This window comes from Polypterus senegalus, chromosome 18 (assembly GCF_016835505.1).
Source record: "Polypterus senegalus isolate Bchr_013 chromosome 18, ASM1683550v1, whole genome shotgun sequence".
In the NCBI taxonomy this organism is placed as follows: Eukaryota; Metazoa; Chordata; class Cladistia; order Polypteriformes; family Polypteridae; genus Polypterus; species Polypterus senegalus.
In genome coordinates this window covers 6,109,706-6,133,933 of record NC_053171.1, presented here as the reverse complement: position 1 = coordinate 6,133,933, position 24,228 = coordinate 6,109,706, and the positions used below count along the sequence as shown (strand labels likewise).

At 44.4% G+C, this 24,228-nt stretch overlaps 1 protein-coding gene across 9 annotated transcripts in view; it reads left to right on the top strand.

Moving 5' to 3' along the window:
* hectd1 (HECT domain containing 1) overlaps positions 1–24,228 on the top strand; it is a 90,481-nt gene that overhangs the window by 64,465 nt on the left and 1,788 nt on the right. For 4 of the 9 annotated variants that reach the window (XM_039742353.1, XM_039742361.1, XM_039742356.1 and 1 more), the window contains 16 exons: positions 743–961; positions 1,111–1,256; positions 3,238–3,394; positions 5,733–5,955; positions 6,062–6,116; positions 6,359–6,541; positions 6,946–7,159; positions 8,397–8,476; positions 8,572–8,699; positions 11,298–11,493; positions 13,133–13,270; positions 14,229–14,836; positions 16,889–16,967; positions 17,057–17,150; positions 20,949–21,099; positions 23,357–23,501. In XM_039742353.1, coding sequence (XP_039598287.1) covers positions 743–961; positions 1,111–1,256; positions 3,238–3,394; positions 5,733–5,955; positions 6,062–6,116; positions 6,359–6,541; positions 6,946–7,159; positions 8,397–8,476; positions 8,572–8,699; positions 11,298–11,493; positions 13,133–13,270; positions 14,229–14,836; positions 16,889–16,967; positions 17,057–17,150; positions 20,949–21,099; positions 23,357–23,501 — 2,816 coding nt within the window. The remainder of the gene's footprint in view (positions 1–742; positions 962–1,110; positions 1,257–3,237; positions 3,395–5,732; positions 5,956–6,061; positions 6,117–6,358; positions 6,542–6,945; positions 7,160–8,396; positions 8,477–8,571; positions 8,700–11,297; positions 11,494–13,132; positions 13,271–14,228; positions 14,837–16,888; positions 16,968–17,056; positions 17,151–20,948; positions 21,100–23,356; positions 23,502–24,228) is intronic. The other 5 variants (XM_039742358.1, XM_039742354.1, XM_039742355.1 and 2 more) reach the window with 4 other exon arrangements.

Below are 24,228 nucleotides of genomic sequence, written 5' to 3'. Positions count from 1 at the left end.
CCTCTGTACCAAGGCACTTCTCCCACGATTGCTCAGTTTGCTGGTGCAGTCCACTCTAGAAGGTGTTGTGGTTGCTCTCAACTTCTTCTGTTTGAGAATCATGGAGGCCACCTCGGCGGGAGCCTTCCGTGCCACAGTCTAGCCCAGATCCGTGCCTCGTCACAAACTTTTAAGCTCTGCAGGCAATTCCTTTGACCTCCATGGCCACACCCTCTGTAGACAGTTGGGTGTGCCCTTTCCTAATCATGTCCAGTCAGTTGAATCGACGACAGGTGGGCTCCAAACAAGGTGTAGAAACATCTCTCTGATGATCAATAGAATGGGATGAACCCGAGTCAAAGCAAAGGGTCTCAATATTTGTGTCCGCTTGATTTTTTTCTTTATTTTTAATACATTTGCACTATTTCTAAAATCCTTTTGTCGCTTTGTCATTCTGGGGTGTTGAGTGTTGCCCAATGAGGAATAAAATGATTTTTTCATACAAGGCTGCAACATAACAAAAAGTGAGAAAATTGGAGGGGTCTCGGTTCTCTCTGATGGCAATATGTGTGTGTGTGTGTGTGAACAGGAATAGAATCTCTTTAGGTAAATTGGCTGTCGTAAGTTTATAGGATCTTTATTGTCACATGTGCAGAACCTGTGAAAGTCTGTCTTAGGTGTTTGTCAGTGCCCGGGCGTCCATAAGGCAGTGACTGATGTGTTGTCTCCTTTTCCTCCTTCACCTTTCTGCTTTCTGTTGCAGCGTCTCCACTTATGGGTGCTCAGAGTTTTCCTAACCTTACCACTACCGGTACCACCTCAACTGTTACATCGACGTCCATAGTAACCAGCAGCAATAATGTAGCCACGGCAACAACAGGTTTGTCCGCTGGCCAGTCGCTCAGTAACACTCTGACCACCAGCCTGACCTCCACGTCGAGTGAGAGCGACACGGGTCAGGAAGCTGAATTTTCCTTATATGGTACGCTCAGCCATGATTTTCCTTTGTTGTGCTTTTAGTGGGTGGAGTTGTGGTCTGTGATGAGTGGCTTTTGTTCAATTGTCATTGTCTTTGGTGGTGGTGTCTTAATTCTCCGCTAATACATCATTCCTCTGTGGCTTCGATAACAGATTTCTTAGACAGTTGTCGAGCTAATACATTACTAGCAGAGCTTGATGATGAAGAGGATTTGCCAGAGCCTGATGAAGATGATGACGAAAATGAAGATGACAATCAGGAGGACCAGGAGTATGAGGAAGTTCTGGTACGGTGCAGGGTAAACCTTGGTTTCCTCTTTTATTTTTTTTTACTAAATGTATTCTGTAGCTTTTAATTAATTAGTATGTCGCACCATCCATTTGTAACCTGCTTTTCCATCTCTCAATCGTGTTAAGACGGTCTGGTGTCCTTCCTGAGCAGCATTAGGCCTTAAACAGGCCCCCACACGCACACACTCTGTGGGTCCATTTTAAAGTCACAAATTCACCTTAAACTCGCTTGTGTGAAAAAGTAGGTGCACCCCATATATTGTGTTCTAGCATATATGGACAGGTCGAGATTTGATCTTCTTTTAGAAAGATAGATGATATAAAAGATAGATGTACTTTATTTGTCCCCGGTTTGGCAATTTACAGTGTCATAGTGTGTGTGTGTATGTAAGTAAGGGCTCATAGTGGAACGGCTGACCTTCCGCATCAAAAGGAGCCGATTGAGCTTATTGGAGCGTGATATGGATGCCACTTGGACGCCTCCTTGTAGAGGCTTTACGGGCACAACAAGCTGGTAGCCGACCCCAGGGAAAGACTCGGGGCTCTGTGGGAGGATCAGATTTCCCAGATGGCCGTGGGATCCCCCAGTCTGATTTGTTAAGTGTGGCTGGAGAAAGAAATGTATGGGCCTCTCTGCTAAGATTGCTGTCCATGTGAACTGGTCTCCGATAAGCATTGGAGAACGAACGAACAAACGAATGAATGAAAAAAATATGGAGGTCTTGTGCCCTCAAACATCACACAGCTGAAAGAATCCTGCATGGAGGAGAGGGGAAAAACGTCCTCCCCAGTCGATGTCAGAGACTGCGAGGCAGTTGAATGAAACTTGAGGGGTTTCTATCAGAGCTTGTGCTGTTTCCCATAGTAGAAATATACAGAAAACATGTCCAATATGTCAGATTTTCTTTAAGCAGTATTTCCATCAGGAGGTTTGTTAGATCAGTAGGACTTTATTTGTTCCCAGAGCGAAATTTGGCTCATAGCTTCTATAAAAGGCTCTGTGCAGAAGTGATACAAGCAAGGTTAGTGAGGTTAAAGATAAGCAAAAACTCCAATTCAGGATTAGAAAATTATGAGGAAGTAAAGGAATCTTCCACAACAGGATCATGTTAAGAGAGTTGGAGACAAATGGCCAGAAGGAAGCAACAGGGGCATGGTCCCCATACATGTCGAGTGATGTGCGTGGGACATCAGGAGAGCAAAGATCACACAAGACCTTGGAGAAAGTCCCATGACAAACACTTTTGTTGGGCGAGATATAGACAGGGTATGAAATTCAACTGAATGTCTTGTGGTTACCGGAGAGTTTATTCCACAGTAATGCCGGAGCAGGCGGAAAGCTGGGGGTGTTTGATGTTAGGCGGATTTAAATCGAATGACGTGTAGTGCGGTGACTATTTTCTTTGCAGAAATGAGAGAGTAAACCATATCATGCAATGGCTGAAGTTGTAGAGAGGACGACGAAGGTATACCACATTTTCTGGACACCTGAGATGAAGGTAGAAAAGGAAAGAAGCAGAACGAATAAGAAACGACGAAAGTGATCAGTAGAACAATAGGAGTTCCAAGTCGTCGAAAATGTCTCCCATTGTCTTTAGACTAACATCTGCCCGTGGAGGACATGATATACTGAAACCATCAGTTCTGAAGGCCACATGATGATTAAAGTGGGTCTGTAAGTGCTGTGCTGGGTGGAAACCAAGAGTTTGGGAAACTGCAAATTATATTTCATACAATTCTGCACCTTCAGAGACATCTGCATAGATGACGTTTGTGGATTTTTTGAACAAGGCATTAACTATAACTTTGCACAAGCTACATTTTGTGTGCATCTACCAGAAATTGTTTTGGAGGACGCCTTCCCTAATTGTCCATCATTACTGTTGGCGTTTACCACACATTTACTGATATATCGAACTTCCTAGTTTGCCTCTGGTGTCATCATTAAAATGTTACTAAATGATCTTTTTTGTTTTTTTTTTTCTTAAGGAAGAGGAAGAATATGAAACCAAAGGAGGACGTCGTCGGACCTGGGACGATGACTTTGTGCTGAAGCGTCAGTTTTCTGCTTTAGTTCCTGCTTTTGATCCCCGTCCGGGTCGAACGAACGTTCAGCAAACTACTGACCTTGAGATTCCCCCGCCAGGTACTGAAGTTGCCCGACACTTTGTGTTCTGTGGCTTGGTTTTATGTTTTTTATTTTTTTGTTCTGGTCCTGTCCTAACCTGGTCGTCTTTTGTACATGTTGATTCTGTAATGTGAGGTGGACTCTTATGTTTAAATGAACCCATTTAAATAGCCACATTATTAGCAAAAGGCCTTAAAGAATAAAGTATTGAGGCCTGTGGTAGTGGTTAAGTAAACTGGGGTGTGGATGCGTACTGTATATAAATAAATATAAATATGGGTGAATCACAAGGGATATGTCAACAGGCATTCCATGAGAAAATTGAACTTTCATTGTCGTCGTAGTACAACGAGAAGCAGGTTTGCCTGCACACACATACAAGGGTCTCCATCTTCCTTCCTGGAGAGCTGTGGCGGCTGCAGGTTTTCATTCGAACCTTTTTCATATTTAGTGCCATTTTGGCAGCTAAATAACTTCTCCCCATTTTAAGATTCTGTCATCTGAATTGCTTAATTTTTTTTTCTTAAACGGCACCCAAACAGAAGTTGTCTAACTGGACAATCGTAGTGGTGGGTATCTGTGTAGGGTTTGCGCCAACGTGACGTGTAGTCGCACTTTTGAGGAGGTGCCCGTCAGTGGGTGTTTTTATATTTTCGTCCAGTTGAGTATTTTGGACAAAATACAAAAAAATGCAAATAAATATAAGTAGTGTATAATGTTACAATAAGTAAATTAAAAGAACATGAAATGTAAATAATTGCCCTGCAGAATGTCTCTTGTTGCTTATTTATTTTTCTCTGTAATATTCCTCCAAATGCAACATGAAGTGCGGCTTGAATTTAAAACTGTCACTCATCAGAACTGGGAGGGCAAGCTGCAGTGAGTGCTGTTTTTTGATTGGTCGATTATTCAGAGAGTATGTGGTGGTTTTTAGCTTGACGTGGTGGCTCATGCTGTGCATTCTTAGAGTTGTGACTACACATGTCGACTAGCAGTGCAAGATAAGCGAAGAAGTGACTTGAATTCTATACGAGGTGAGACACAAAGTGAACCTGATTGGTAAAAAATAAAAAATATATTGAAGACTTACAGCCTTCATGGTCACCTTCTCTATACTCCGCCTCCCGATCTCCACACCACTCCAGACGTGTCGTCCATTGATTGAAACAGTGCTGGAAGTCTTCTGGCTTGAGGCTCTTCAACAGGCTTGCAGTTTCTGTCTTCACTTCATCCATTGAAGAAAAATGTGTTTCCGTCAGGTCACTTTTGATTTTCATGAAGAGGTAAATCCAGAGGATGATCGAGGACAGGAATGTTTTTATCGGACAAAAACTGCTTTACGGAAGAAGAGAAAATTCACAAAAAATGGAATGTTGATTCGCTGTTTGCTTTGTTTCACCTGACATTGTCGCGGCAGCTCGTGTAGTGATGGTTGTGCAAATACTGACTGGGCTGTTCACTGGATATACTGAGCCGGTAGGTCGGTTTGAGAGGGCGTGTCGGAGGGGATATCGTTCTATGATTTGCGTTCGGCCGACCTCCAGACGGTTTTCCAGGAAAGCCCCAAGCCCAGTCTGGTCTCGCCTCGTAAATTGCAGAATTGGGAGCCTGCATGTGAAGGGTCTGCTGTCAATGTGCCATTTGATTCCTGGAAGTTTAAGTCCATTAAACCAATTAGAACACAACACCCACTAGATCCCGCCTTCTCAGCTTTGACGAGTGAAAGTGACAGTTTTAAATTCAAGGCTTATTTCACGTTGCGTGTGTTATCATCAGTAACCTAAATAAAGGAAGAAACGAGCAAATACAATAAAGAAATTCTATTTTGAGACAGTTTCATAATTTATAGTTGCATTTCATGTTATTTATTGTCGCGTTTCACAGTACTTTTTTTTTTTTTTGTCCATAACATTCCTCCATAACCATGAAATTATGAAGCTAATATTTTTTCTTAGCTGTTACTACAAGCTTACATGAGGTAAATAATATTTAAAAAAACATTTTTAGGTAGTGTAGTGTTTTTATTTTTTTAAGGCAAAATCAAATCTGTTGGATTCTATCGGAGAAAGCTACAGACTGGTTTTTACAAATTCGGTTCAGATGTCAGACTGAACGTTTGATTGTCCCAGCGATTCAGTGCATCGCGACTGCGTCTCAGTTGCCTAGGTTATGTAAATGAAGTCTGCGGATGAAAATCGCTGGAAAAGTCGTGTTATCTGACGTGGCCTTTAGTCAGAAATCTCCTTCTGTGTTGGCAAGCAGCCGCCGCCTCAGGACCCTGTAGGGCCTGCATGAAGGAAGCCCCCAAATGAAAGTGCATGAGCACACTGTTGTGACTGTTCTGTTCCTAATGCAGGTACTCCTCATTCCGAGGTCCTCGAAGAAGTTGAGTGTGCGCCCTCTCCTCACCTAGCTTTAATTCTGAAGGTAGCGGGACTCGGAACTGCCAGAGAAGTTGAACTACCTCTTTCAAACTACAAATCCACCATCTTCTATTACGTTCAAAAACTGCTGCAACTTTCCTGCAACGGCAATGTGAAATCCGATAAACTTCGACGCATTTGGGAGCCAACGTACACGTAAGTAATGAAGAGTTCGAAATCGGATTGCGACTTCTGTTGAGTTGGTCAGCATTGTGCTTTGTTTGTTTGTTTGTTTGTTTTCATTTTAATATTTTGTTTGTAGGATAATGTACAGAGAAATGAAGGATTCCGACAAAGAAAAGGAGAGTGGGAAGATGGTAAATATGCTGAACTTTGTGTGTTTGTGATTTTGTTTCGAGCGTAGATCTCTGCCTCTGTCTCTCCAGAAGTCTTAATGCTCTCTAATTGTGGTTGGGCGATCACTAACCTCTGGTGGATATTCCTGACTGTGTATTCTGATAATTTTGTTTTAACTTTGCATGCTCCTGTTTGAATGGCATGTGTGCTCCATATGACTTTACAATCAGGGAAGGCCAACATTTGGTTCTTCCTGTTGTAGGGTTGCTGGTCTGTAGAGCATGTGGAACAGCACCTTGGCACTGATGAATTACCAAAGAATGACTTGATAACCTACTTGCAGAAGAATGCAGACTCGACTTTCCTTCGGCGCTGGAAATTAACCGGCACTAATAAAAGTATTAGGAAAAACCGAAATTGTTCACAGCTCATAGCTGCATACAAGGTATACAACAGCCTCAGACTCTCTTTTCTCCATGACTTGGTGCTCGACAGAACTCTTCAGCCTTTATTTTTAACCAATTTCTTTCAGCTTTGCCTTTTGTTTGCTGTGACTTTGTGCGTAGCTGCTTGTTTCAGAATATCTCTTAAAGCTTGTGTTTTTGTTTAATGGACTTGACCAGCTTTGGCTTCTGGGCTGGTGTAATTTAGAGGATGGAAATTTAGTTGGAAGTCATGCATGCCCTTTTGAAACTGAGGGTGGGAGATGTTCTTGCCAAAATAACCTTTTCATAGTAGAGAGTGGTGATGCTTTAAAGAACTCGGCTGTAAACGTTGAATTTAGAGCCGAGGCATGGCGGGGTGGGAAGCAGCGTCACTTGTTTAAAACTTTTTTCCACCCCTGCTCAGGATTTCTATGAACACGGATCAAAGTCATCGGGGTTAAGTCATGGATCCCTTTCTTCTCTCCAGAGCTGCAATATTCTTAGTTCAGCAAAGGAGCCAGCTCAGGCTAAGGCAGGCAGCGCTCAGAACGCCTGTGGCATGGAAGATGTTTTACAGTTGCTGCGTATTCTGTACATAATTGCCAGCGATCCCTACACGACAAGGAATCCGCAAGAAGGTAACATCCTCGTAGCAGGGGTACATTCTGCTGACGTAGTTCTTCTTTTCTTGGGGCAATTAAAACAAATCGTCAAGCAAAACTGGCCTTCGCTGTGCATACTTGGGTGTCTTTGGTTACGTCCGCACCACCGCGTATTTGAGTCTCCGGCTTTGTCTTTTGTCCATGCAAGCCTGAAAACGGACTTTTGAAAACACCCCCCAGAACCGTATGTTTCTGAAAGCGCCATCTTAACATTGCAGTTCGGATGTGTTTTTAAAAAAAAAAAAACGGCTGACTTTTGAAAGTGCTTCTGTGGCCCCCCTGTGATTGAATCCTGTTAGTTTGGTATACTCGGGAGTTACTCTCAGTAGTAACTCCACTGCACATTCAGTCCAAACATAGCAATCTCTTTTTTTTTTTTTTTTTTGCTATTGTCCGTGTGTGGACGCAGGCTGCAAATGAATGTTAATTGTGGAGGACTCTTCCTCTTCCTGTTTCCGCCAATGCATGCTCGGCCATCACAGGTGAACAGCTACATCAGGTCAGTGTGAGCTGAGATACATTGATAAGCGCTGATGTTAACGGAGATGGTTTCTGTTTAAACATTTTTAAATTAAAACGTAGGAGTGTGGACGTTGCCTTCAATTTTTTTTTTCCTCTCTAAATGGGCATCTCTAAGAAGTGTGACTGATTTATCTTGGCTTCGTATCTTTGTGATGTGGTTGGAGGGCTTACACCTGAATGGCCTTTTTTCGTCAAGATAGTACTTACAGTTAACACGACTTGCAACCAAAAGAGATCCTTCCCACATTGTTTCTCCTTAAACTTGTAGCCAGCTTCACTTTCCATTTAATAGAACAGTTCAGGAATTTTAGAAAGGAGTGCAAAATTCATACAGGTTGAATGTGATTTCGGATTTCATATCTTTTCAGATTTTGGAATATTTGCATATGCATAATAAGAGATCTTGGGTACACACAAGTGGGGAAATGAGGAGACTCGCGTGCGTATATATTAATTCATATCACCGAGCCGTTGACGTGACTAACATATTAAACCTCAAAAGTGATGAGCATGATGCACAGACTCTATTTTAGCTTCATTTTTAAGAGGGCCAATGCTGCGTATTTGGTTTTATGAAGACGATGATCTGTCTTCAGTTTCTTCCTTACCTTTACTTTGTGCACCTTTTTGAAGTTTCCAGTTTTGCACTAATAATGTGATGGTGGGGTGGGCGCCCCTTTTTACTCAACAGACGATCAGCTCCAATTCAACGTCTCTCCAGATGAGTTCACCAGCAAAAAGGTCACCACCAAAATCCTGCAGCAGATTGAGGTAAATGTTGTTGGCTGAACTTCATCATGCTTTATGAATAGACTAAAATCGTGAAATGTTCAGCGTCACATTTTATTTTTGCTCCTTTTATGCAGGAACCTTTAGCTTTAGCGAGCAGCGCATTGCCAGATTGGTGTGAGCAGTTAACCAGCAAGTGTCCTTTCTTGATCCCCTTTGAGACGAGGCAGCTATACTTCACTTGCACAGCATTCGGAGCGTCAAGGTAAGCGGCGTTTTGGTGACTTGTTTTATTCACATCTTCACTTTGTGTGGGCTGTGGCTGTGGCCTGCATATTTTGAGATGAGAAGCGAGAGCCACACGGGTCCCTGCCTTTTTGGTTCCTTAGTGAAGAATGTTTGTTCGGCCTGTGCACAATTGTATCCAAAGCAATTAACTCAATCGAATTAACTTCATTCTGGGGGCTGTTCAGGAACAAATGTTAGAGGACAAGGCGATAAAATTGATCAACACAAGCGAAGCGCTCAGTCAAAAATGAAATCATTGGATACAAAAACTTCACTGCGGTTGGACAGAAATTCAAACGCTTGTTAAACACGCTGAGGAAGTCAGGTGTTTGAATGAAGGTGGGCAGCTCGTTCCATCAGCTAGGGGGGCTGCACATGAAAGGAGTCTGAATTGAGTTTCGCTGCAATGCGGAGTTGGCATCGCCAGGTGCCATTCATCAGCAAACCTGAGTGGGTGAGAGAGTCAAGGACATCAGTAGGGTCTCCTTATATATTGATGTCTGACCCATTGACCAGTCTGAGGGCAAGCAGAAGGGATTTGGGCTGCAGCAGGGAGTCATGGTAATGATCTGAGAAGAGGAGTGACATGTAGTCATGTTGGCTGCTTGAACATCAGAGGAGGTGTTGCATTTTGAGTCTTCTGCAGCAGCTTGGTGACACATGCCTGGTAATCCTGTCAGCAGGGAGTCGCAGTTGTCCAGTATGGACCAGGAGTTGTGCCCATACCTTGTCAGATATGGACTAATCTTGCAGATGTTGTACAGGGAGACTCGCTCGAAAGAGGCCCTGAATATTCTGTTGTTAGAATGAAGCAATCTGAACCAAAACAGTCCGCTCTCCACCTTGACGTGTGTGTAACCAATACCACGACATGCGATGCTGGAACGGGTTTCTGTTTTCTGACCGACACATTTCGACGCAGCGCTCCATGTTCCTGAATGTATCTGCAAGTGTCTCTGGGGCACGGTGCGAGGCTTTTGTTCCGACAGACCTTTCCTTTAAGAAGTCTGGTGGTGTCTGATCCGGCGACCGTGGTGGCTGATGCTCCTTTGAAATGACCCTGTTGCCGTAGAAGGACTCCATTTCTGCCATGCTTCTTGCTGATGTGTGACACGTTGCTCCATCTTGCTGGAAGTTACCTTCAGTTAACTAAGCGATGTCAGAATCAACTGGACGATTGTTGAAACGAGTTGGTGACCCAATAGGTTTGCGCCATGAAGACAACAACATTTATTTCTATAGCACATTTTCATACAAACAGTAGCTCAAAGTGCTTTACATAATAAAGAATAGAAAAATAAAAGACACAGTAAGAAAATAAAATAAGTCAACATTAATTAACATCGAATAAGAGTAAGGTCCGTTGGCCAGGGTGGACAAAAAAAACTCCAGACGGCTGGAGAAAAAAATAAAATCTGCAGGGGTTCCAGACCATGAGACTACCCAGTCCCCTCTGGGCATTCTACCTAACATAAATGAAACAGTCCTCTTTGGATTTAAGGTTCTCATGGAAGGACTTGATAATGATGGTCACGTAGACTTCTGGATTTTAATCCATCCATCATTGTTGGAGCATCATGATGCTTTGAGTAGGTGGAGGTGGCGCAGGCCACGACCACAAAGAAACCGAAAAAAGAAACAGAAAAGAGAGAGTAGGGGTCAGTACGGATTTTAGAGCCACCATGAATAGTAGTTATGATGAATTGAACATACAGAGTATCAGGATTAAGTTAAAGTGAAGTTATAGAAAGGCCATGTTACAGTAATGTGTTTTCAGCCGTGTTTTAAAGTGCTCTACTGTATCAGCCTGGTGAATTCTTACTGGCAGGCAATTCCAGATTTGAGGTGCATAGCAGCAGAAGGCCGCCTGCCCACCTCACCACTTCTTCAAGACGTGCTGCTCAATCCTGTACACCACCATCCTGAGGAGAAGTCAAGTGACTGAGTGAAGGGGTACGGGCGGGATGCACCCAGAAGTTGCAAACGGAGGTTAAACGTCGTGACAGCCGTCTGGCGCCTACCTCATTGCTCTGACGCAGGGCCATCCCAGTTTGTTCGAAGCTCCATTTACGGAGGAGCACATTGCATGTTGTTTTGTTCAGATTGCTTCATCTTAGCGAGATTTATTACAGAATGTTCTGGGCATCGACAATCCACAACACATCAATTTTTGACAAGAGTGGCTGCTGGCATTGGACACCATGCTGAACTGAAAATGAATGCGGATCGGTCTTTGCTGCCATCTAGTGGGCGGCCCTCACTTCTTCAATTTAATTGAAGCCTTCAGTTCTTTGTTGTTGACACCCGCCTTGAATGAGTTAAACAATGTGAAACTGTTACAATAATTAATAATAACTTTATATACCGTGAATAAAGGTCTGTCTCCGTTCAGTGGTGGTTCTGAGATCTTGCTAGTGGACATCGTTGACCGTGTCCCACAATGCCTTATGGTCCAGAGAGTCCAGGAGCTAAACATTCCCCCACACCCCAAGTAGCCACTTACATGTGAACTCTCCTGTAGGCCTGAACACGAGTGCTACTCTGTTAATTCGTGGACTTGGCTTTGTGATTTCAGGGCAATAGTGTGGCTTCAGAATAGGCGTGAAGCCACCATGGAACGTTCCAGGCCAACTGTGCGGCGGGATGACCCTGGGGAGTTCAGAGTGGGGAGGCTGAAGCACGAGAGGGTGAAAGTGCCAAGAGGTGACAGCCTTATGGAGTGGGCTGAAAACGTGATGCAGATTCACTCGGACAGGAAGTCGGTTTTGGAGGTAAGTTGAATTTTGTAGCATCAGATTCAAATCCATTGCTTATGCGTCATCGGACCCCCATATATACACACACACACACACACACACACTGCAGCTAAAAGTGACACAGTTTCAATTTTTGCTTCATGTCCAATTTTTATTTGACTCTTTCAATCCAAATCTAATCACAAGTGTGTACAGGTGCCTATCTGGAGTGTGCGCCACTTGTGCAAATTTAATAAAAACAAATCCTGACAGAACGCCACAAACATCAGGAGGATGCAGCACTCCGTCATGGTGTTTTCAGCACTGGATGTCTGGGAATTCTTTTGCTTTCGACCGCAAGGAAGAGAATTTGAAAACTGATAAGATGGTAGCTATACAAGGAATAAGGGCGAGGCTTTTAAGCCAAACAACATGAAACCAACTGTGAAGAATGGGGGTGGCAGCATCTTATTGTGAAGTTAAAGGGTCTCGGGCACATCAGAAAATAAATGTCATCATAAAGGAGAGGATTATCTGGAGACAACATCTCAAAGACATCGGCCAGAATGTTAAAGCTTCATCACAGATTTGCCACCCAGGGGAACAATCATGCTAAGTTGTAATAAAATGCCAACAAAGGTGAACGTATTGGAGTGTCGCTCACAAAGCTCTGATAGGAAGTAAAAGTGTTAGGGCTGAAAAATCAAAAATCCACCTTTATGAGCAGGATTTGGGGGTCGTCATGAAGCCGACACTATCAACTGTCAGGCCGTGCTCAGAAATCATTAGGAAGGCTAACAGAATGTCAGGTTATATAGCGCCTTGACGTGAGGAGTACAAGTCACAGGAGGTTTATAACACACTGGTGAGGCCTCATCTGGAGTCCTGGGGGCAGTTTGGGTCTCCATAAAGACACAGCAGCACTCGAGAAGGTCCAGAGAAGAGTCCGGGACTACAAGGGATGAGTGAAGATTCAAAGAGCTGAGCCTTAAGGAGATTAAGAGGAGACCTGACTGAAGAGTTTAAAGGGAATTAGTGCAGTGGATCAAGGCGGTGACTTTAAAACGAGTTCATCAAAAGCACGGTGACACAGCGGGGAACTTGTGAAGGATACATTCACACAAATATTAGGAAGTTAGAACCACAAACACATGGAACAAGTGAGCAAGTAGTGTGGTGGACAGTTGGACTTTAATGACCTTCAAAAGTCAACTTGATTTTAATTTGGAGGAATTAAGTGGAGAGGCCTGACGAGATTTGTTGGGTTGAATGGCCTGTTCTCGTCCAGATTGTTCTGATGAATCCCATAGGAAAGTTGTGGGCTCCACTGATAAAGCGTGTCTGTCCAAGGAGGCCCACGAAGCCAACTGAGGGTTGCGTTTTTGTATTTCAATGTCATCACTTGTCTTTGCTGTTCTTCTTTCTCTCATAAGTTTAATGGAGGGGTGGATACAGTGGCACCTGGAATTGTGTCTTAAGTTCATTCAGAATGATTCATCTGTTGTTTGTTTTCAACAACAACAACAACATTTATTTATATAGCACATTTTCATACAAACAGTAGCTCAAAGTGCTTTAAATATTTTAAAACTGGTAAAGGACTGCAAATATACAAGCGGTCATCGGTAGCATTCGGACCTTGACTAAACCCTTTGTGTCTTGTCTGTCTTGTTAGGTTGAGTTTTTGGGAGAAGAAGGGACAGGATTGGGTCCTACGTTAGAGTTCTATGCACTAGTGGCAGCAGAATTCCAGAGAAAATCTTTAGGAATTTGGCTTTGTGACGACGATTTCCCGGATGACGAGTCTCGCCAGGTGAGTCTGTACTTTGCAGTACAAGCTGGGTGAAGTTCATCCCCTTCCTAAGGTGAACTTTTCTAATGTGAACATACAGTTAGCGTTGAATTAAATACAAAACAAGTGTGAGCACTTTTTGGCCCGACAGACTTCAAATGTCACCTCTAAACAATGACCTTAAGATGAAGGGGGGCAAGAAGACACGTCGCACTGCCGCATCGAGGCCAAATAGGTAGGGGCTGACGGGATGTTTTATTGTGTGGTTCTCCTGTATCACATTAATCCTTCCTAAACCCCAGGTCTATAAACGTGTAACCCTCGGTGTCACTCACACCTTAGTAAAATAAGAATTCTGAGAGGCCTGTTGAGCACCAGCGACTCAAACGCCACCAAGATAAGCTGCAGTCTCGTTAACAAGACTTCACGTCCTGGTAATGTCCCACGTGTTCTTGGTATTACACTGTTTTTCAGATCAGGGTGTTTAATTTCTACAATTGTCTTGAAGTGTACGGCTTTGCCGAGTGCTCCTAAGCACAAATGCATTGCGATGAGCTTAGCTGATTTATGGTGATGGGTAACAAAAGTGTAGCATGAGCAGAGTCTACCAGAACCCAACTCCATTGTCCAGTTAGACCAATGCTTCAGTATCTGTGGTTTCTGTTACGGTGGGGTGTTTGAGGAGTGTGACCCCTGTGAATAACGAGAATTGATTACTTCGTGTGATTAGAAGTCGCATGGATGACTAGAGATCGGTGCTTTTGGGTAATCTTAGGATCTGAAAAGTTGGAGTCGGCATTTTGTGAAGAGGACCTGAAAACAGGAGGGTTTGGAAGTGCAGACTTCAGTTTGTTGGTACAGGAATTTGTTTTATTATCGATGGTGTATGAATACATTCGTGATGCCACCTTATCCTGTTTCTTTAGCCGTACAGCCTGATCCGAGTCACCCAGCTAATACTCTGCTGTCTCCTTTGCAGGTTGACCTAGGAGGGGGTCTCAAGCCACCAGGGTACTACGTGCAGCGCTCCTGTGGACTTTTCCCTGCCCCATTTCCACAAGACAGTGACGAGCTGGACAGGATTAGTAAACTTTTCTTTTTCTTGGGAGTTTTCTTAGCCAAGTGCATACAGGACAACAGGCTGGTGGACATCCCGATTTCTAAGCCCTTTTTCAAGTTGATGTGTATGGGGGAGCTCAAAAGCAATATGAGCAAGCTGCTGTACGAATCCAGGGGCGACGGCGACCTGCACTTTTCTGAAATTCAGTCAGAAGCTTCCACCGAAGAAGGACATGATAATTACTCAGTGGGAAGCTTTGACGAAGACTCCAAATCGGAGTTCATCCTTGACCCACCAAAGCCCAAGCCACCAGCATGGTATCATGGAATCCTGACCTGGGAAGACTTTGAACTGGTTAACCCTCACAGGGCCAGATTCTTGAAGGAAGTGAAAGAGCTTGCAATAAAGAGAAGGCAGATACTGTCCAACAGGGCCCTCTCTGAGGACGAGAAGAACACCCGCCTTCAGGACTTGGTTTTGAAGAACCCTTCTGGTTCTGGGCCGCCACTCAGCATTGAAGACTTGGGGTGAGCTGCCCTTCTTTTCCCACCTTGTCGGTTTCTAATTGTGTTTTCAGTGATGTTGTCAAGCAGCCCACCTTGATGAATGAGTGGAAGCCTGGTTTGCACCTACGATGGCAGGAGGATTTACTTGTTGCATCAATTTCAGATTTAGTAGGACAAGTCAAGTCCATTTTATTTATAGAGCACATTTTAAAACAACAGAAGTCAACCAAAGTGCTGTACAGCACCAGACACAGTATGTACAGAGCGTGTGCGTATGTATAGAATTCATACATCAAAAATAGTCACATACAAGTTTAAAAAGCTAAGGCTTTAAAAAGATCGGCTTTCAGGCGGGTATTAAAAGTGACCAAAGTCGCTGCTGACCTCCTAGAAAAAGGTTAACCTTTCCAAAGTTAAGGGGCAGCTACTGTAAAAGTATGGCCTCCTCGAGAACTCTGCTTAACCAATAACTCCTGGTCAGAGGACCTCGGTGATCGTGAAGGAGGGTGAGAGTAAAAGAGGTCAGTAACATTAAAGAGGGCCAAACCAGTCCTGTGGAGAACAGGAAGCTAAGACTGGGGTGACGGGATTCGGCTTTCATGCGCGTTCTGGACACACTAAAGACGATTAACGGCAAAGTGTAATGAAGTTGCAATAGTCAAGCAGGGAAGAGACAAACGCATGATTGAACAGAATCACCTTTAATTTAGCAGTTTTTCTGATTCAATAACGGAAGAGATTACGACACCCACTTGGACCACGCGTTGAGAACATTCAGGCAGAACCCAGTCTAAAGCCGATCTCGTCATTACACGACTGGAAATCACTAGGCCTGACGGCGTGATGGCTTTACAGCCAATAGCGTGCTGCCTAGCGGAGCCAGTGCTGTCGTAGTAGTTAATGGGTTCAGCTGCAGTGTCTGCCATTGTTGTGGTCCATAAAACACAAGACATGAGGCAGACGAGCTTCTCTACTGCTTGTGAGGTCCTTGTCACTGCATTGTGTACATTGTACATCTGGGTGGGCCGCTGTCATGTTCAGATATCCCCCCCAAAGTGTGCAAGTGGGTTGCCTAAAAAATCAGCAGTACTGCTCAATATTTGTTCCTGTTTGTATCTGCGCTTGCTTGAGGGGGCATTCCCTACTCGCCTGATATTTGTGCGCTTGTTTCATGAAGGGGAACTGACCCCCCAAAATATACTTAAAGGAGAGGGTTGACAAGCGCTGCATCAGCATTTCGTGCTACTGTGTAGAGACAGACATGTGACCGAAGGCATTTTTTACAAGTGGCATTTTAGTGTTGGCAGAATCAGAAGTCCACCATGATAGGTGACTTCAGCCTCTGTTCTCTCCGTCAGGTGGCCAGCCCTCAGTCTGTCCCACCCAGCCTTCAGGGGTCTACGTCACACCCACTTGCTGACCGTCTGCAGCGCTGTCTTGTGCTGTTGCGTCTCCCCGTCTCACTTGACTCCCAGCCTTGGCTGGGCTGCAGTCTTTGTAAGACCACCCCTTGGGCTGCTGTTCCGAAGCTGGCGACAATCGTTTTAACGTCTAGCTTGTGACCTTGTGGAGATGAGCTCGTGGTTAAGAGTCCAGATGGTAAATCTTGAGACCAGCAAATGTGACTCATGCATGTCCTTTGTGTAACCTCGGGTAAAAGTGTTTGAGGTTTCAACACCCATTTGATATCATTAAGCGTATTAAAGATTAATGATATTTGCACAAAAATGCATCACTAGTCTAACAGAAAAATATCCCATCACCACCGCAGAAAGGGCCGAGACTGCATTCGTGCCAGCAAAATCTGAAACTGCTGTCATCTGTCCTCCCCATCTGTTCCAAGTTTTGTAATCCATCTTCGTGAAGGCGACAGGGTCCGGCAACTGCAGTCACTAACTTTGCTCACCAACCAGAAATTATTTAACGTGCTACCGGCTTTACTTAAGTTTATTGTGGGAGATTCAGATTCAAGATCCACACACGAGACATCTTAAATAGCTACTGAGCCCATGGGGTGTCTCCCTGCACGGATGGCATGCCACCTTACTCATCTCTTAATTCTCGATCTTTCAGGTTGAATTTTCAGTTTTGCCCTTCTTCAAAGGTCCATGGATTCTCAGTTGTTGATCTGAAACCCAACGGTGAAGATGAGGTGGGCAGACTTGCTTTATTTATGTATGTATGTTAAAATTCTGTCCTAAATGTTCAGTTTGCAGATGTAACTTTTCTCTCGCTTGTTAGATGGTATCCATCGATAATGCAGAAGAATACGTGGAACTGATGTTCGACTTCTGTATGCACACCGGCATTCAGAAACAGATGGACTCTTTTAGAGGTGAGCCAATCGCTAGCAGACTTCTATACTTGGTGTAATTTTGGGGATTGTGGGAAAGCAAGGGAGAGTTTTATTCAATTGGAATTGAATCACTTTTGGTAATGCTAGTAATGTGTGAGACTTGAAAGCTCATGTTTTATTAGCTATTTTTATTGCATCAGGAAGTTTAACTCTCTCACACATACCAGTTGAAAAAGAAGAAATGCGTGTACCCCAAACAGCGTAGTGCCCCACAAGGCCACCCACCTCTCCGAGTCTAAATCAACAAATGCATCAGTAATGTGGAGGAAGATAAGTCAGTAACTAAAGCAACGGGAGCACCGGCAGATGAACTGAAGTGTGCTGCAACTGTGTTGTCCAAGGGCATCAGATAGTGAAGTTTTCAGTTTTGTAAACGGAGGTAGACCACCAGTAGACCAGGTCTCAGGGGACCGAGAAGTAGGACTTCTAAATGAATAGGAGTACAAAGTTAGAAAATGGAGGCATGACGTAACATTCAGGTGCGTTTAAGGACTGTATAGGCACCGTAGCCCCCAGTGGACGGAGTTCCTTTGGTCGGCTCTAGAACCTTCTCAAGCCGTTTCATGATTCTTGGGAGAGAGGTGGGGGCTTTCACACTGGGACTGGGGGCAAAAAGGCTGAAAACGGGCCTGATCAGCACTCTCGTTCATCACAGCGAACCACTCTGTCACTCGCACACCGTGCCCGTTAACATAACCCTAATTAAATAAATAATCCCGTTGGTTTTTCCATCTTTGCCTGAGCAGGTCTGGTGGTTGTCATTTTCATAAAATAGAACTGGCAAAGTTGCTCAGATGTAACAAACGTCAGGAAATGACAGACATGAAGGGCAAACTTTTTTTACAGTGAGTGACCGTTAATGGATACCAGGTGAGTGTGACACCCTGAGGGGGACCAGATTTTCAGAGGCCCAAATCTGGACACTCGTGTGGCATGTTGTATGCCTACGTGTAAAGCCCTTCCTCATTTGTTTTAACTGCTGCTTTACCTCCTCGTCATCAGCGCACGGAAAATCAAAAATACAAAAAACAGACGCCTCGGTCTACACACACAGCTTGAAGCTGAAATGAATAAATGGCAGGACCGTCTGTCAGCCGTCCTCACGATGCTCTTGAAATTCAACACAACCTCTTAATGGACCTTTTCCCCATCAGAGTTTTGGCCGAGGTCTTACGACATTCGGTGGGGTAATGTTAGGGGGTCTGTGCCCCATGGAATTTTGTAAAGATGTTTGAGTTGGCACAGGATTGCTTTATTAGATGGGCAGCCTGTTAAAACCGCAACATTTTGATATTCTTTAGTTATTTATCAGGACTGTCACTGTCACCCTGACATCTTTCGTGCAACGGAAAACCCTCGGAACTTTTTGTTTTTTCCCAAAATTTAGTTTTTTTTTTTTGGTTTCAGAGTTAGTAGGTCTTTCCTCGTGTTACAAGGTGATAGTGATGGCCAAATATGTCTTCATTCTGGTCATAGTGCGATGGAAGAAGCTCATATGTACTCTGCATTTTACATACCAGCCACTCCATTGACCAGTGAGGAAAAACCGCCTACCAATGAAAACTTCGTATTAAATCCCTGTGATTTAAATGCTGCAACTGTGTGATTTAAATGGCAGGTGGTGTTGAATTATGGCAAAAAAAAGGATATTGTGTGTGTGTGTGTGAAGCTCAGGAAAAATGAAAGAGATTAATTATAGCGGAGACATCGTTTGCTCAGTATGCTGAAAACTTGAAAGATGTGACATGTGAGGTTTTTCCGTACTTGGTGAGGTCTGGTCACTCTAGTTGAATTACAAGTCAGTCGCTATAAACTGCAGGTAATGGGAATGGCGCCCAGCTGCAGCAAAGACAGACAGATGTGCGCACCTCACTGCATAAAAAAAGCTCATTACACAAACACGAGCATTCATTCTGAAAGGATGGAAAACTTTTGCACATTTATGTCAGAGTTGTCCTCGTGTAAACTTTCAGTCATCATTACTCTACGATTCTATTCTCCACACAAAAATCTGCATTTCTTTTTTTAATTTCCCCACGAGATTAATAAAGGTTGATCTAATCATAATAAAATTAGACCATTTCTTATTACAGATAATACATTCATTTACCTCTGACGTAGACATCGTAAGTTTTACTCTCAAGTGTTACTTTGAAAACACAAAGTTTGTAGCTTTTGAATTGTATGACGTGTTTAGCACCATATCGTCGTATTTAAGTAAATGTTTACTTCTGAGGTTTGGTGATAAATGAGATTGCTGGGGAGTGGGCGGGGTCTAAAGAGAATGCAGACGACAGGGGCGTCGTCTTAGGGCCTCAGGTTGTCTCGCGTCACTGAATGAACCCGAGGCTTCAGAGTGTCTTGTCTGCAGCTGCAGTCTATTGGATAACGGAGCTGTGAGGCTTAAGATTAATACAAAGTAAAAGTTTTATTTGTTCTGTGCTCTGCTGTGCTCAGCGACTTAAATGCCACAGGGTCCTTCATTCATATCTAGATAACTGTTTGTTCTCCGTGCTTGCAATTTATACTTTTATAGTTCTGAAAATATCATTTCACTTCTCCGTTACTTATTTAAAGCATCTGGTGGACTGAGTTGCCGATGCACAGCTTCTCTTCTGCTTGTGCTGAAGCCGCTGGGGAGGCTTCATAAAGCAGAAATAACTTACTGATGTGGCGGTTTCTCTGCGTGCATCCATCCGTCTCAGCTCGCCAGTGCAGGACTGCTGTCCCATGTGCACACGAGCAGCCAGTGACGCAGTTGTCTGGTGCTTTTGTTAACTTTTGTACTGGGGATCTGTTTGCCATCAGTAGCAGCTATTGGACTGGAAAAAGAGGAAAAATATACAAGTGGGTGTAACTGCTGTGAAAGTAAAACTGAAACAGTAAACTAATTCATAGCTGAAGTCACACAGAACGCGTCTACAATGTTATACAGCGGGTCATTTTGAAATTTACAGTGCAGTGCAGTCTGTTCAAGATAGTTAAAAAATATTGAACTATCTCTCAACAAACTGCCTTGAAGAGTAATTGTCACATTTCAACATCATTGGTCCACGGTGGGGGGTCTGAGTTGTTTCATGCAGGCAGACTGATGGACTCGGGCTACTGCAATAGGTGCTCAGTGTACCTAAAAAATGGAGGATCATCAGTGATCAAAAGAAAGAACATTGGGAGATTTCCAGTGAGACGCAAGACGTTATTCAGTCACCTGAGTGCCAAGACAGAGCAGTTCACACTGGTGAGAGAAATCTGTGAAGGGTCCAACATAAGTAAGAGTTTGAGGAATAGGAGCGATGATTACCGACAGAAACGAAGAGAGAAACGGCCTCATCTGTGACCGGAGGGCAGTGCCAAGACGTGTGGAAGGTGCCAGGCAAACCAAAGAAATGTTAATGACAAAGTGAATTGGGAGAAAGACCCTCAAGGAGCGGGGCACAGTTATCTGTGAAGTATAGTGAGTTGGCTGATTTGATTGTTGGGGCTTCTGGAAGAAAATGTCACATTCTTCAAAATATTTGCCAGCGGAGAGGAGAAGGTAGTGGAGGAAAACCACAGGACCATCGAGAGATGAAAGGAAGTGTTGTGCGGGTAGATTGACAGAGAAAAAAATAAAGTGTGGAGTCCAGAGAAAAGGTGCAAAGCAAAGATAAAAATGGGGGGTGACTTGTGAGTGACGGGGGGCCACACGCAAGAAATGGCTCTTATGGATCGGAGTGAAGAATTACAGCAGTATTTATTTATTGTATAACATTTGTGGTTGGTTTTGTTTTTTTAAAGATGGCTTCAACCGAGTGTTTCCCATGGAAAAGCTGAGCTCCTTCAGTCACGAAGAGGTGCAGATGATTCTGTGTGGAAATCAGTCGCCATCATGGACGGCCGAGGACATAATTAACTACACGGAGCCCAAGTTGGGCTACACGCGTGACAGGTATGTGACTTGACTTGCTGGTACCGAACGGAAAGGGTTTTGAAAGGAGATGAAATAGGAAAAGGTTTTGGACATTTTTAATATCTTGATCAGCTTTCCAGAACGTTGGGTCGACTTGAAGGAATCTGCAAATGTTTACGTTCTGCAGTCCGACAACAACATTCACGTCAACGGCAAGAAGTGAAGCTCGACAAAAAAGAAAACCTGGAGACGCAATACAAATAAGTAACAGAAATGCAAGAGCCGCCAGAAGTAGCTTCAATTACCGTTAAAAGAAATTCTGCACCCCAAAATCATTATTGTTATATGCTGCTTAACCCCCCACGGAGCTGTTTTTATGGAGGACTGGGAGATGATAAGGGGTCTGGTAGATTAGCACATAGCATCAAAATATTTAAGGGGGAAAAAAAAAAAAGACGTAATCGGCCTGTCCAGTCAGTCGTCTGCTCAGAACATCCCAAACGTGCACATCTTCACTAAAATACTGCAGAAAACGGCTTTGTGAAGGACTGTGCTCCGCTGCAGCCGAGCCTCTCGTTGTTTAATGTGTGTTCAGAGCAGCGACTGGAGCACCTCGGAGTTATTGAGTGGTGGGCTGTGGGTCTGCTCGGCCGGTTTGGTCTGCGGCTTGCTGAAGAATCTCCGCTGTGCACAAGTCCGAGGCGCGCAGTGTCTTCCTCTCTGCCTGAGGATGTTTTTGCTCGCTTTTCTCGAAGTTTCAGTCTCGAACTCGTCTTGTCCGTGAACTCTGCACTGTCGCCACCACGTCAATCACAGTGTTAGCCAATAAATGAGCTGCTGTCAGCCTGGACTCGTAACCAGTGAATGAGGGAGGGGCAAGAGGCGGGTCTTCAATTCAAATTCAAGTTCTATCTTAGTTGACAAGAACGCTTTCCAGTTGCGGCTGACGTCAATACTTTAGTAAAAATGCACGTGTTTGGGACGTTGTGAGCATACGATTGGTTGACTTGACGTGATTATGTAACACTAGTAGCGTGAGGTCCTTTCATGGGCATTGAGTGTTGGACACCATAGACTTGAACTCCATTTTGAATTAAAACTTGACTCAACCCCCCAAACTACATGGTAAGTAACATAGAAATGTGTAACTTTTGGTTGCCGTATTCCTTTATGTTGGCCAGTCTCATGTCTGTATCGGTTACTTTGATGAAGTCTGGTGCTGTGGTGAGAGGATCAGGGAGGTGACTGAAAACACACATCTCAGCCAGCAACATATTGGACCCCAGAGGTTCAAGGCCAAAAGACCACCCAGCCCCTCTGGCCATTCCCCAATGCACTAATGTGGGAAGTGTCCAGAGGAAGTCAGGGCGAGACACACACCTCGATGCGACTCATGAGTCTTAGGTTTGTGTTCGCAGTACACCATGACACTGGCACACTGTTACACTCTCACATGGAGACGCTGGCTGTGAACTTAGGGGCTTCCTGTTCAGCTGAGCAGTAAGAAAACCTCCGACTCCCACCTGCATCCTCCACACTGCCTCTCTCTACTTTTAACTTCCTGCCATTGTAATAAAGAAGGAACCTGATACGTTAGCAGACAGATGTGTGCCACCTCGATTTCACTTCTGACCGATTATTTATCCAGTGCTGTCAGGCCTTTGTGTAAAAATGAACAAGCTGGCAAGATTTAGCGGCCATTTCATCAGGTGTACCGTGGAGGTCGTGAAGTGGCATACAGAGAATGTGAACAGATAAGGGCGGAGCACATGCATCATGAAAGAAGAAAGCTGATTGGTGGAAAGACCTGCCAGTCACCCTGAGTTGAAGGTTGCAGAATAAGCCGCATGTACTGGAGAGACGGGTTGCCATCGTGTCTCTAATTTTATTGTAAATCTCATCCTCGTTTTCCTTTCCGAGTCGACCTAAAACTTTCTGTGCTCATGTTGATCGGACAGTAAGCCGCCTTCAGCATCACACAAGTCATCCTTCTTGGTTTCTTTGCGTGACATAAGGAGGAGTTTGAGATGACGTTTTTAATGACTTGAGAAAGTCCGGTGTCCCCACATGAACGTCAAAAAGGACAGGAGGTGTCCCCGTGTTTACCTGTAGTCGTGTGTAGTCGTCATGAGAGCGGCTACTAACTCCATAGCCACTGTTGCCGAGTCCTGCAGTGCCGTGGCGGCCATCTTTTGCGTCACCGCCTCATATCTTGTGTTTCTGCAGACGCCTCCCGATGAGGTCCGGCGGCTCGCCGCGTGAACTAACAGGATTGTCTCATTTTGTCTCCTTGCAGTGCTGGCTTTGTTCGGTTTGTCAGGGTCCTCTGCAGCATGTCATCGGACGAACGGAAGGCCTTCTTGCAGTTTACGACGGGATGTTCAACCCTTCCACCTGGGGGACTCGCCAACCTTCACCCCCGGCTCACCATTGTGCGAAAGGTACGGTAATCTGGAGGGGCGTTTGGGTCGCGCTGACCAAAGTGAAGTTGGTACAAAAATGAGACTTCATGGCAGCACGTTCAAACATTTTAATATTAGGAAGTAGCAGGAGTGGCAAAGCGGCCACCGCGCATAAATTAATTATGAATGCAAACTAAAACATTTAAAAAACAGACCTCAGGGGGAATCTGTCGATCGATTTGATCTTAGGATCTCACTGAATAAATAAATAAATATGGAGTGACAGAAAGAAAGACGACCTGTGACTCGGCTAAAGATAAAGAGCCGCCATCCCAGGGAGGCGCTTTGATCTCGCGGTTCTTGACAAACGTCTTCTGCCTCTTTTGTTTGTTGGCTGTTAGATTTATTTGGCAGCGCCTGACGATATCGTGCTGTTCGTGTTTGCGGCGGCACCAGACACACCGTCTGCCAGGCCAGCAGGGATGTAAGCGTCACTAATGCCTTGTTAGATTTAGCCGCCATTCTGGCGCAGGTTTGCGTTTCTACCGCCTTTGCTTTCTTTTCTCTCTCTTTGATTTTTTTTCCCCGTTATTGATGGGGTCGTGTTCAAGGCAATCTAGCAACGTTGGCTCTAACCTGGCCCATTACCTGAACATAGTGTTGGTGCCACCTTCATTGCCTGCAAGAACGACGACCATCGCGTAATTAACTGATGTGATGCCCGACAAAGACACTGTGACATCGTACGACGCTGCATCTTGAGTCG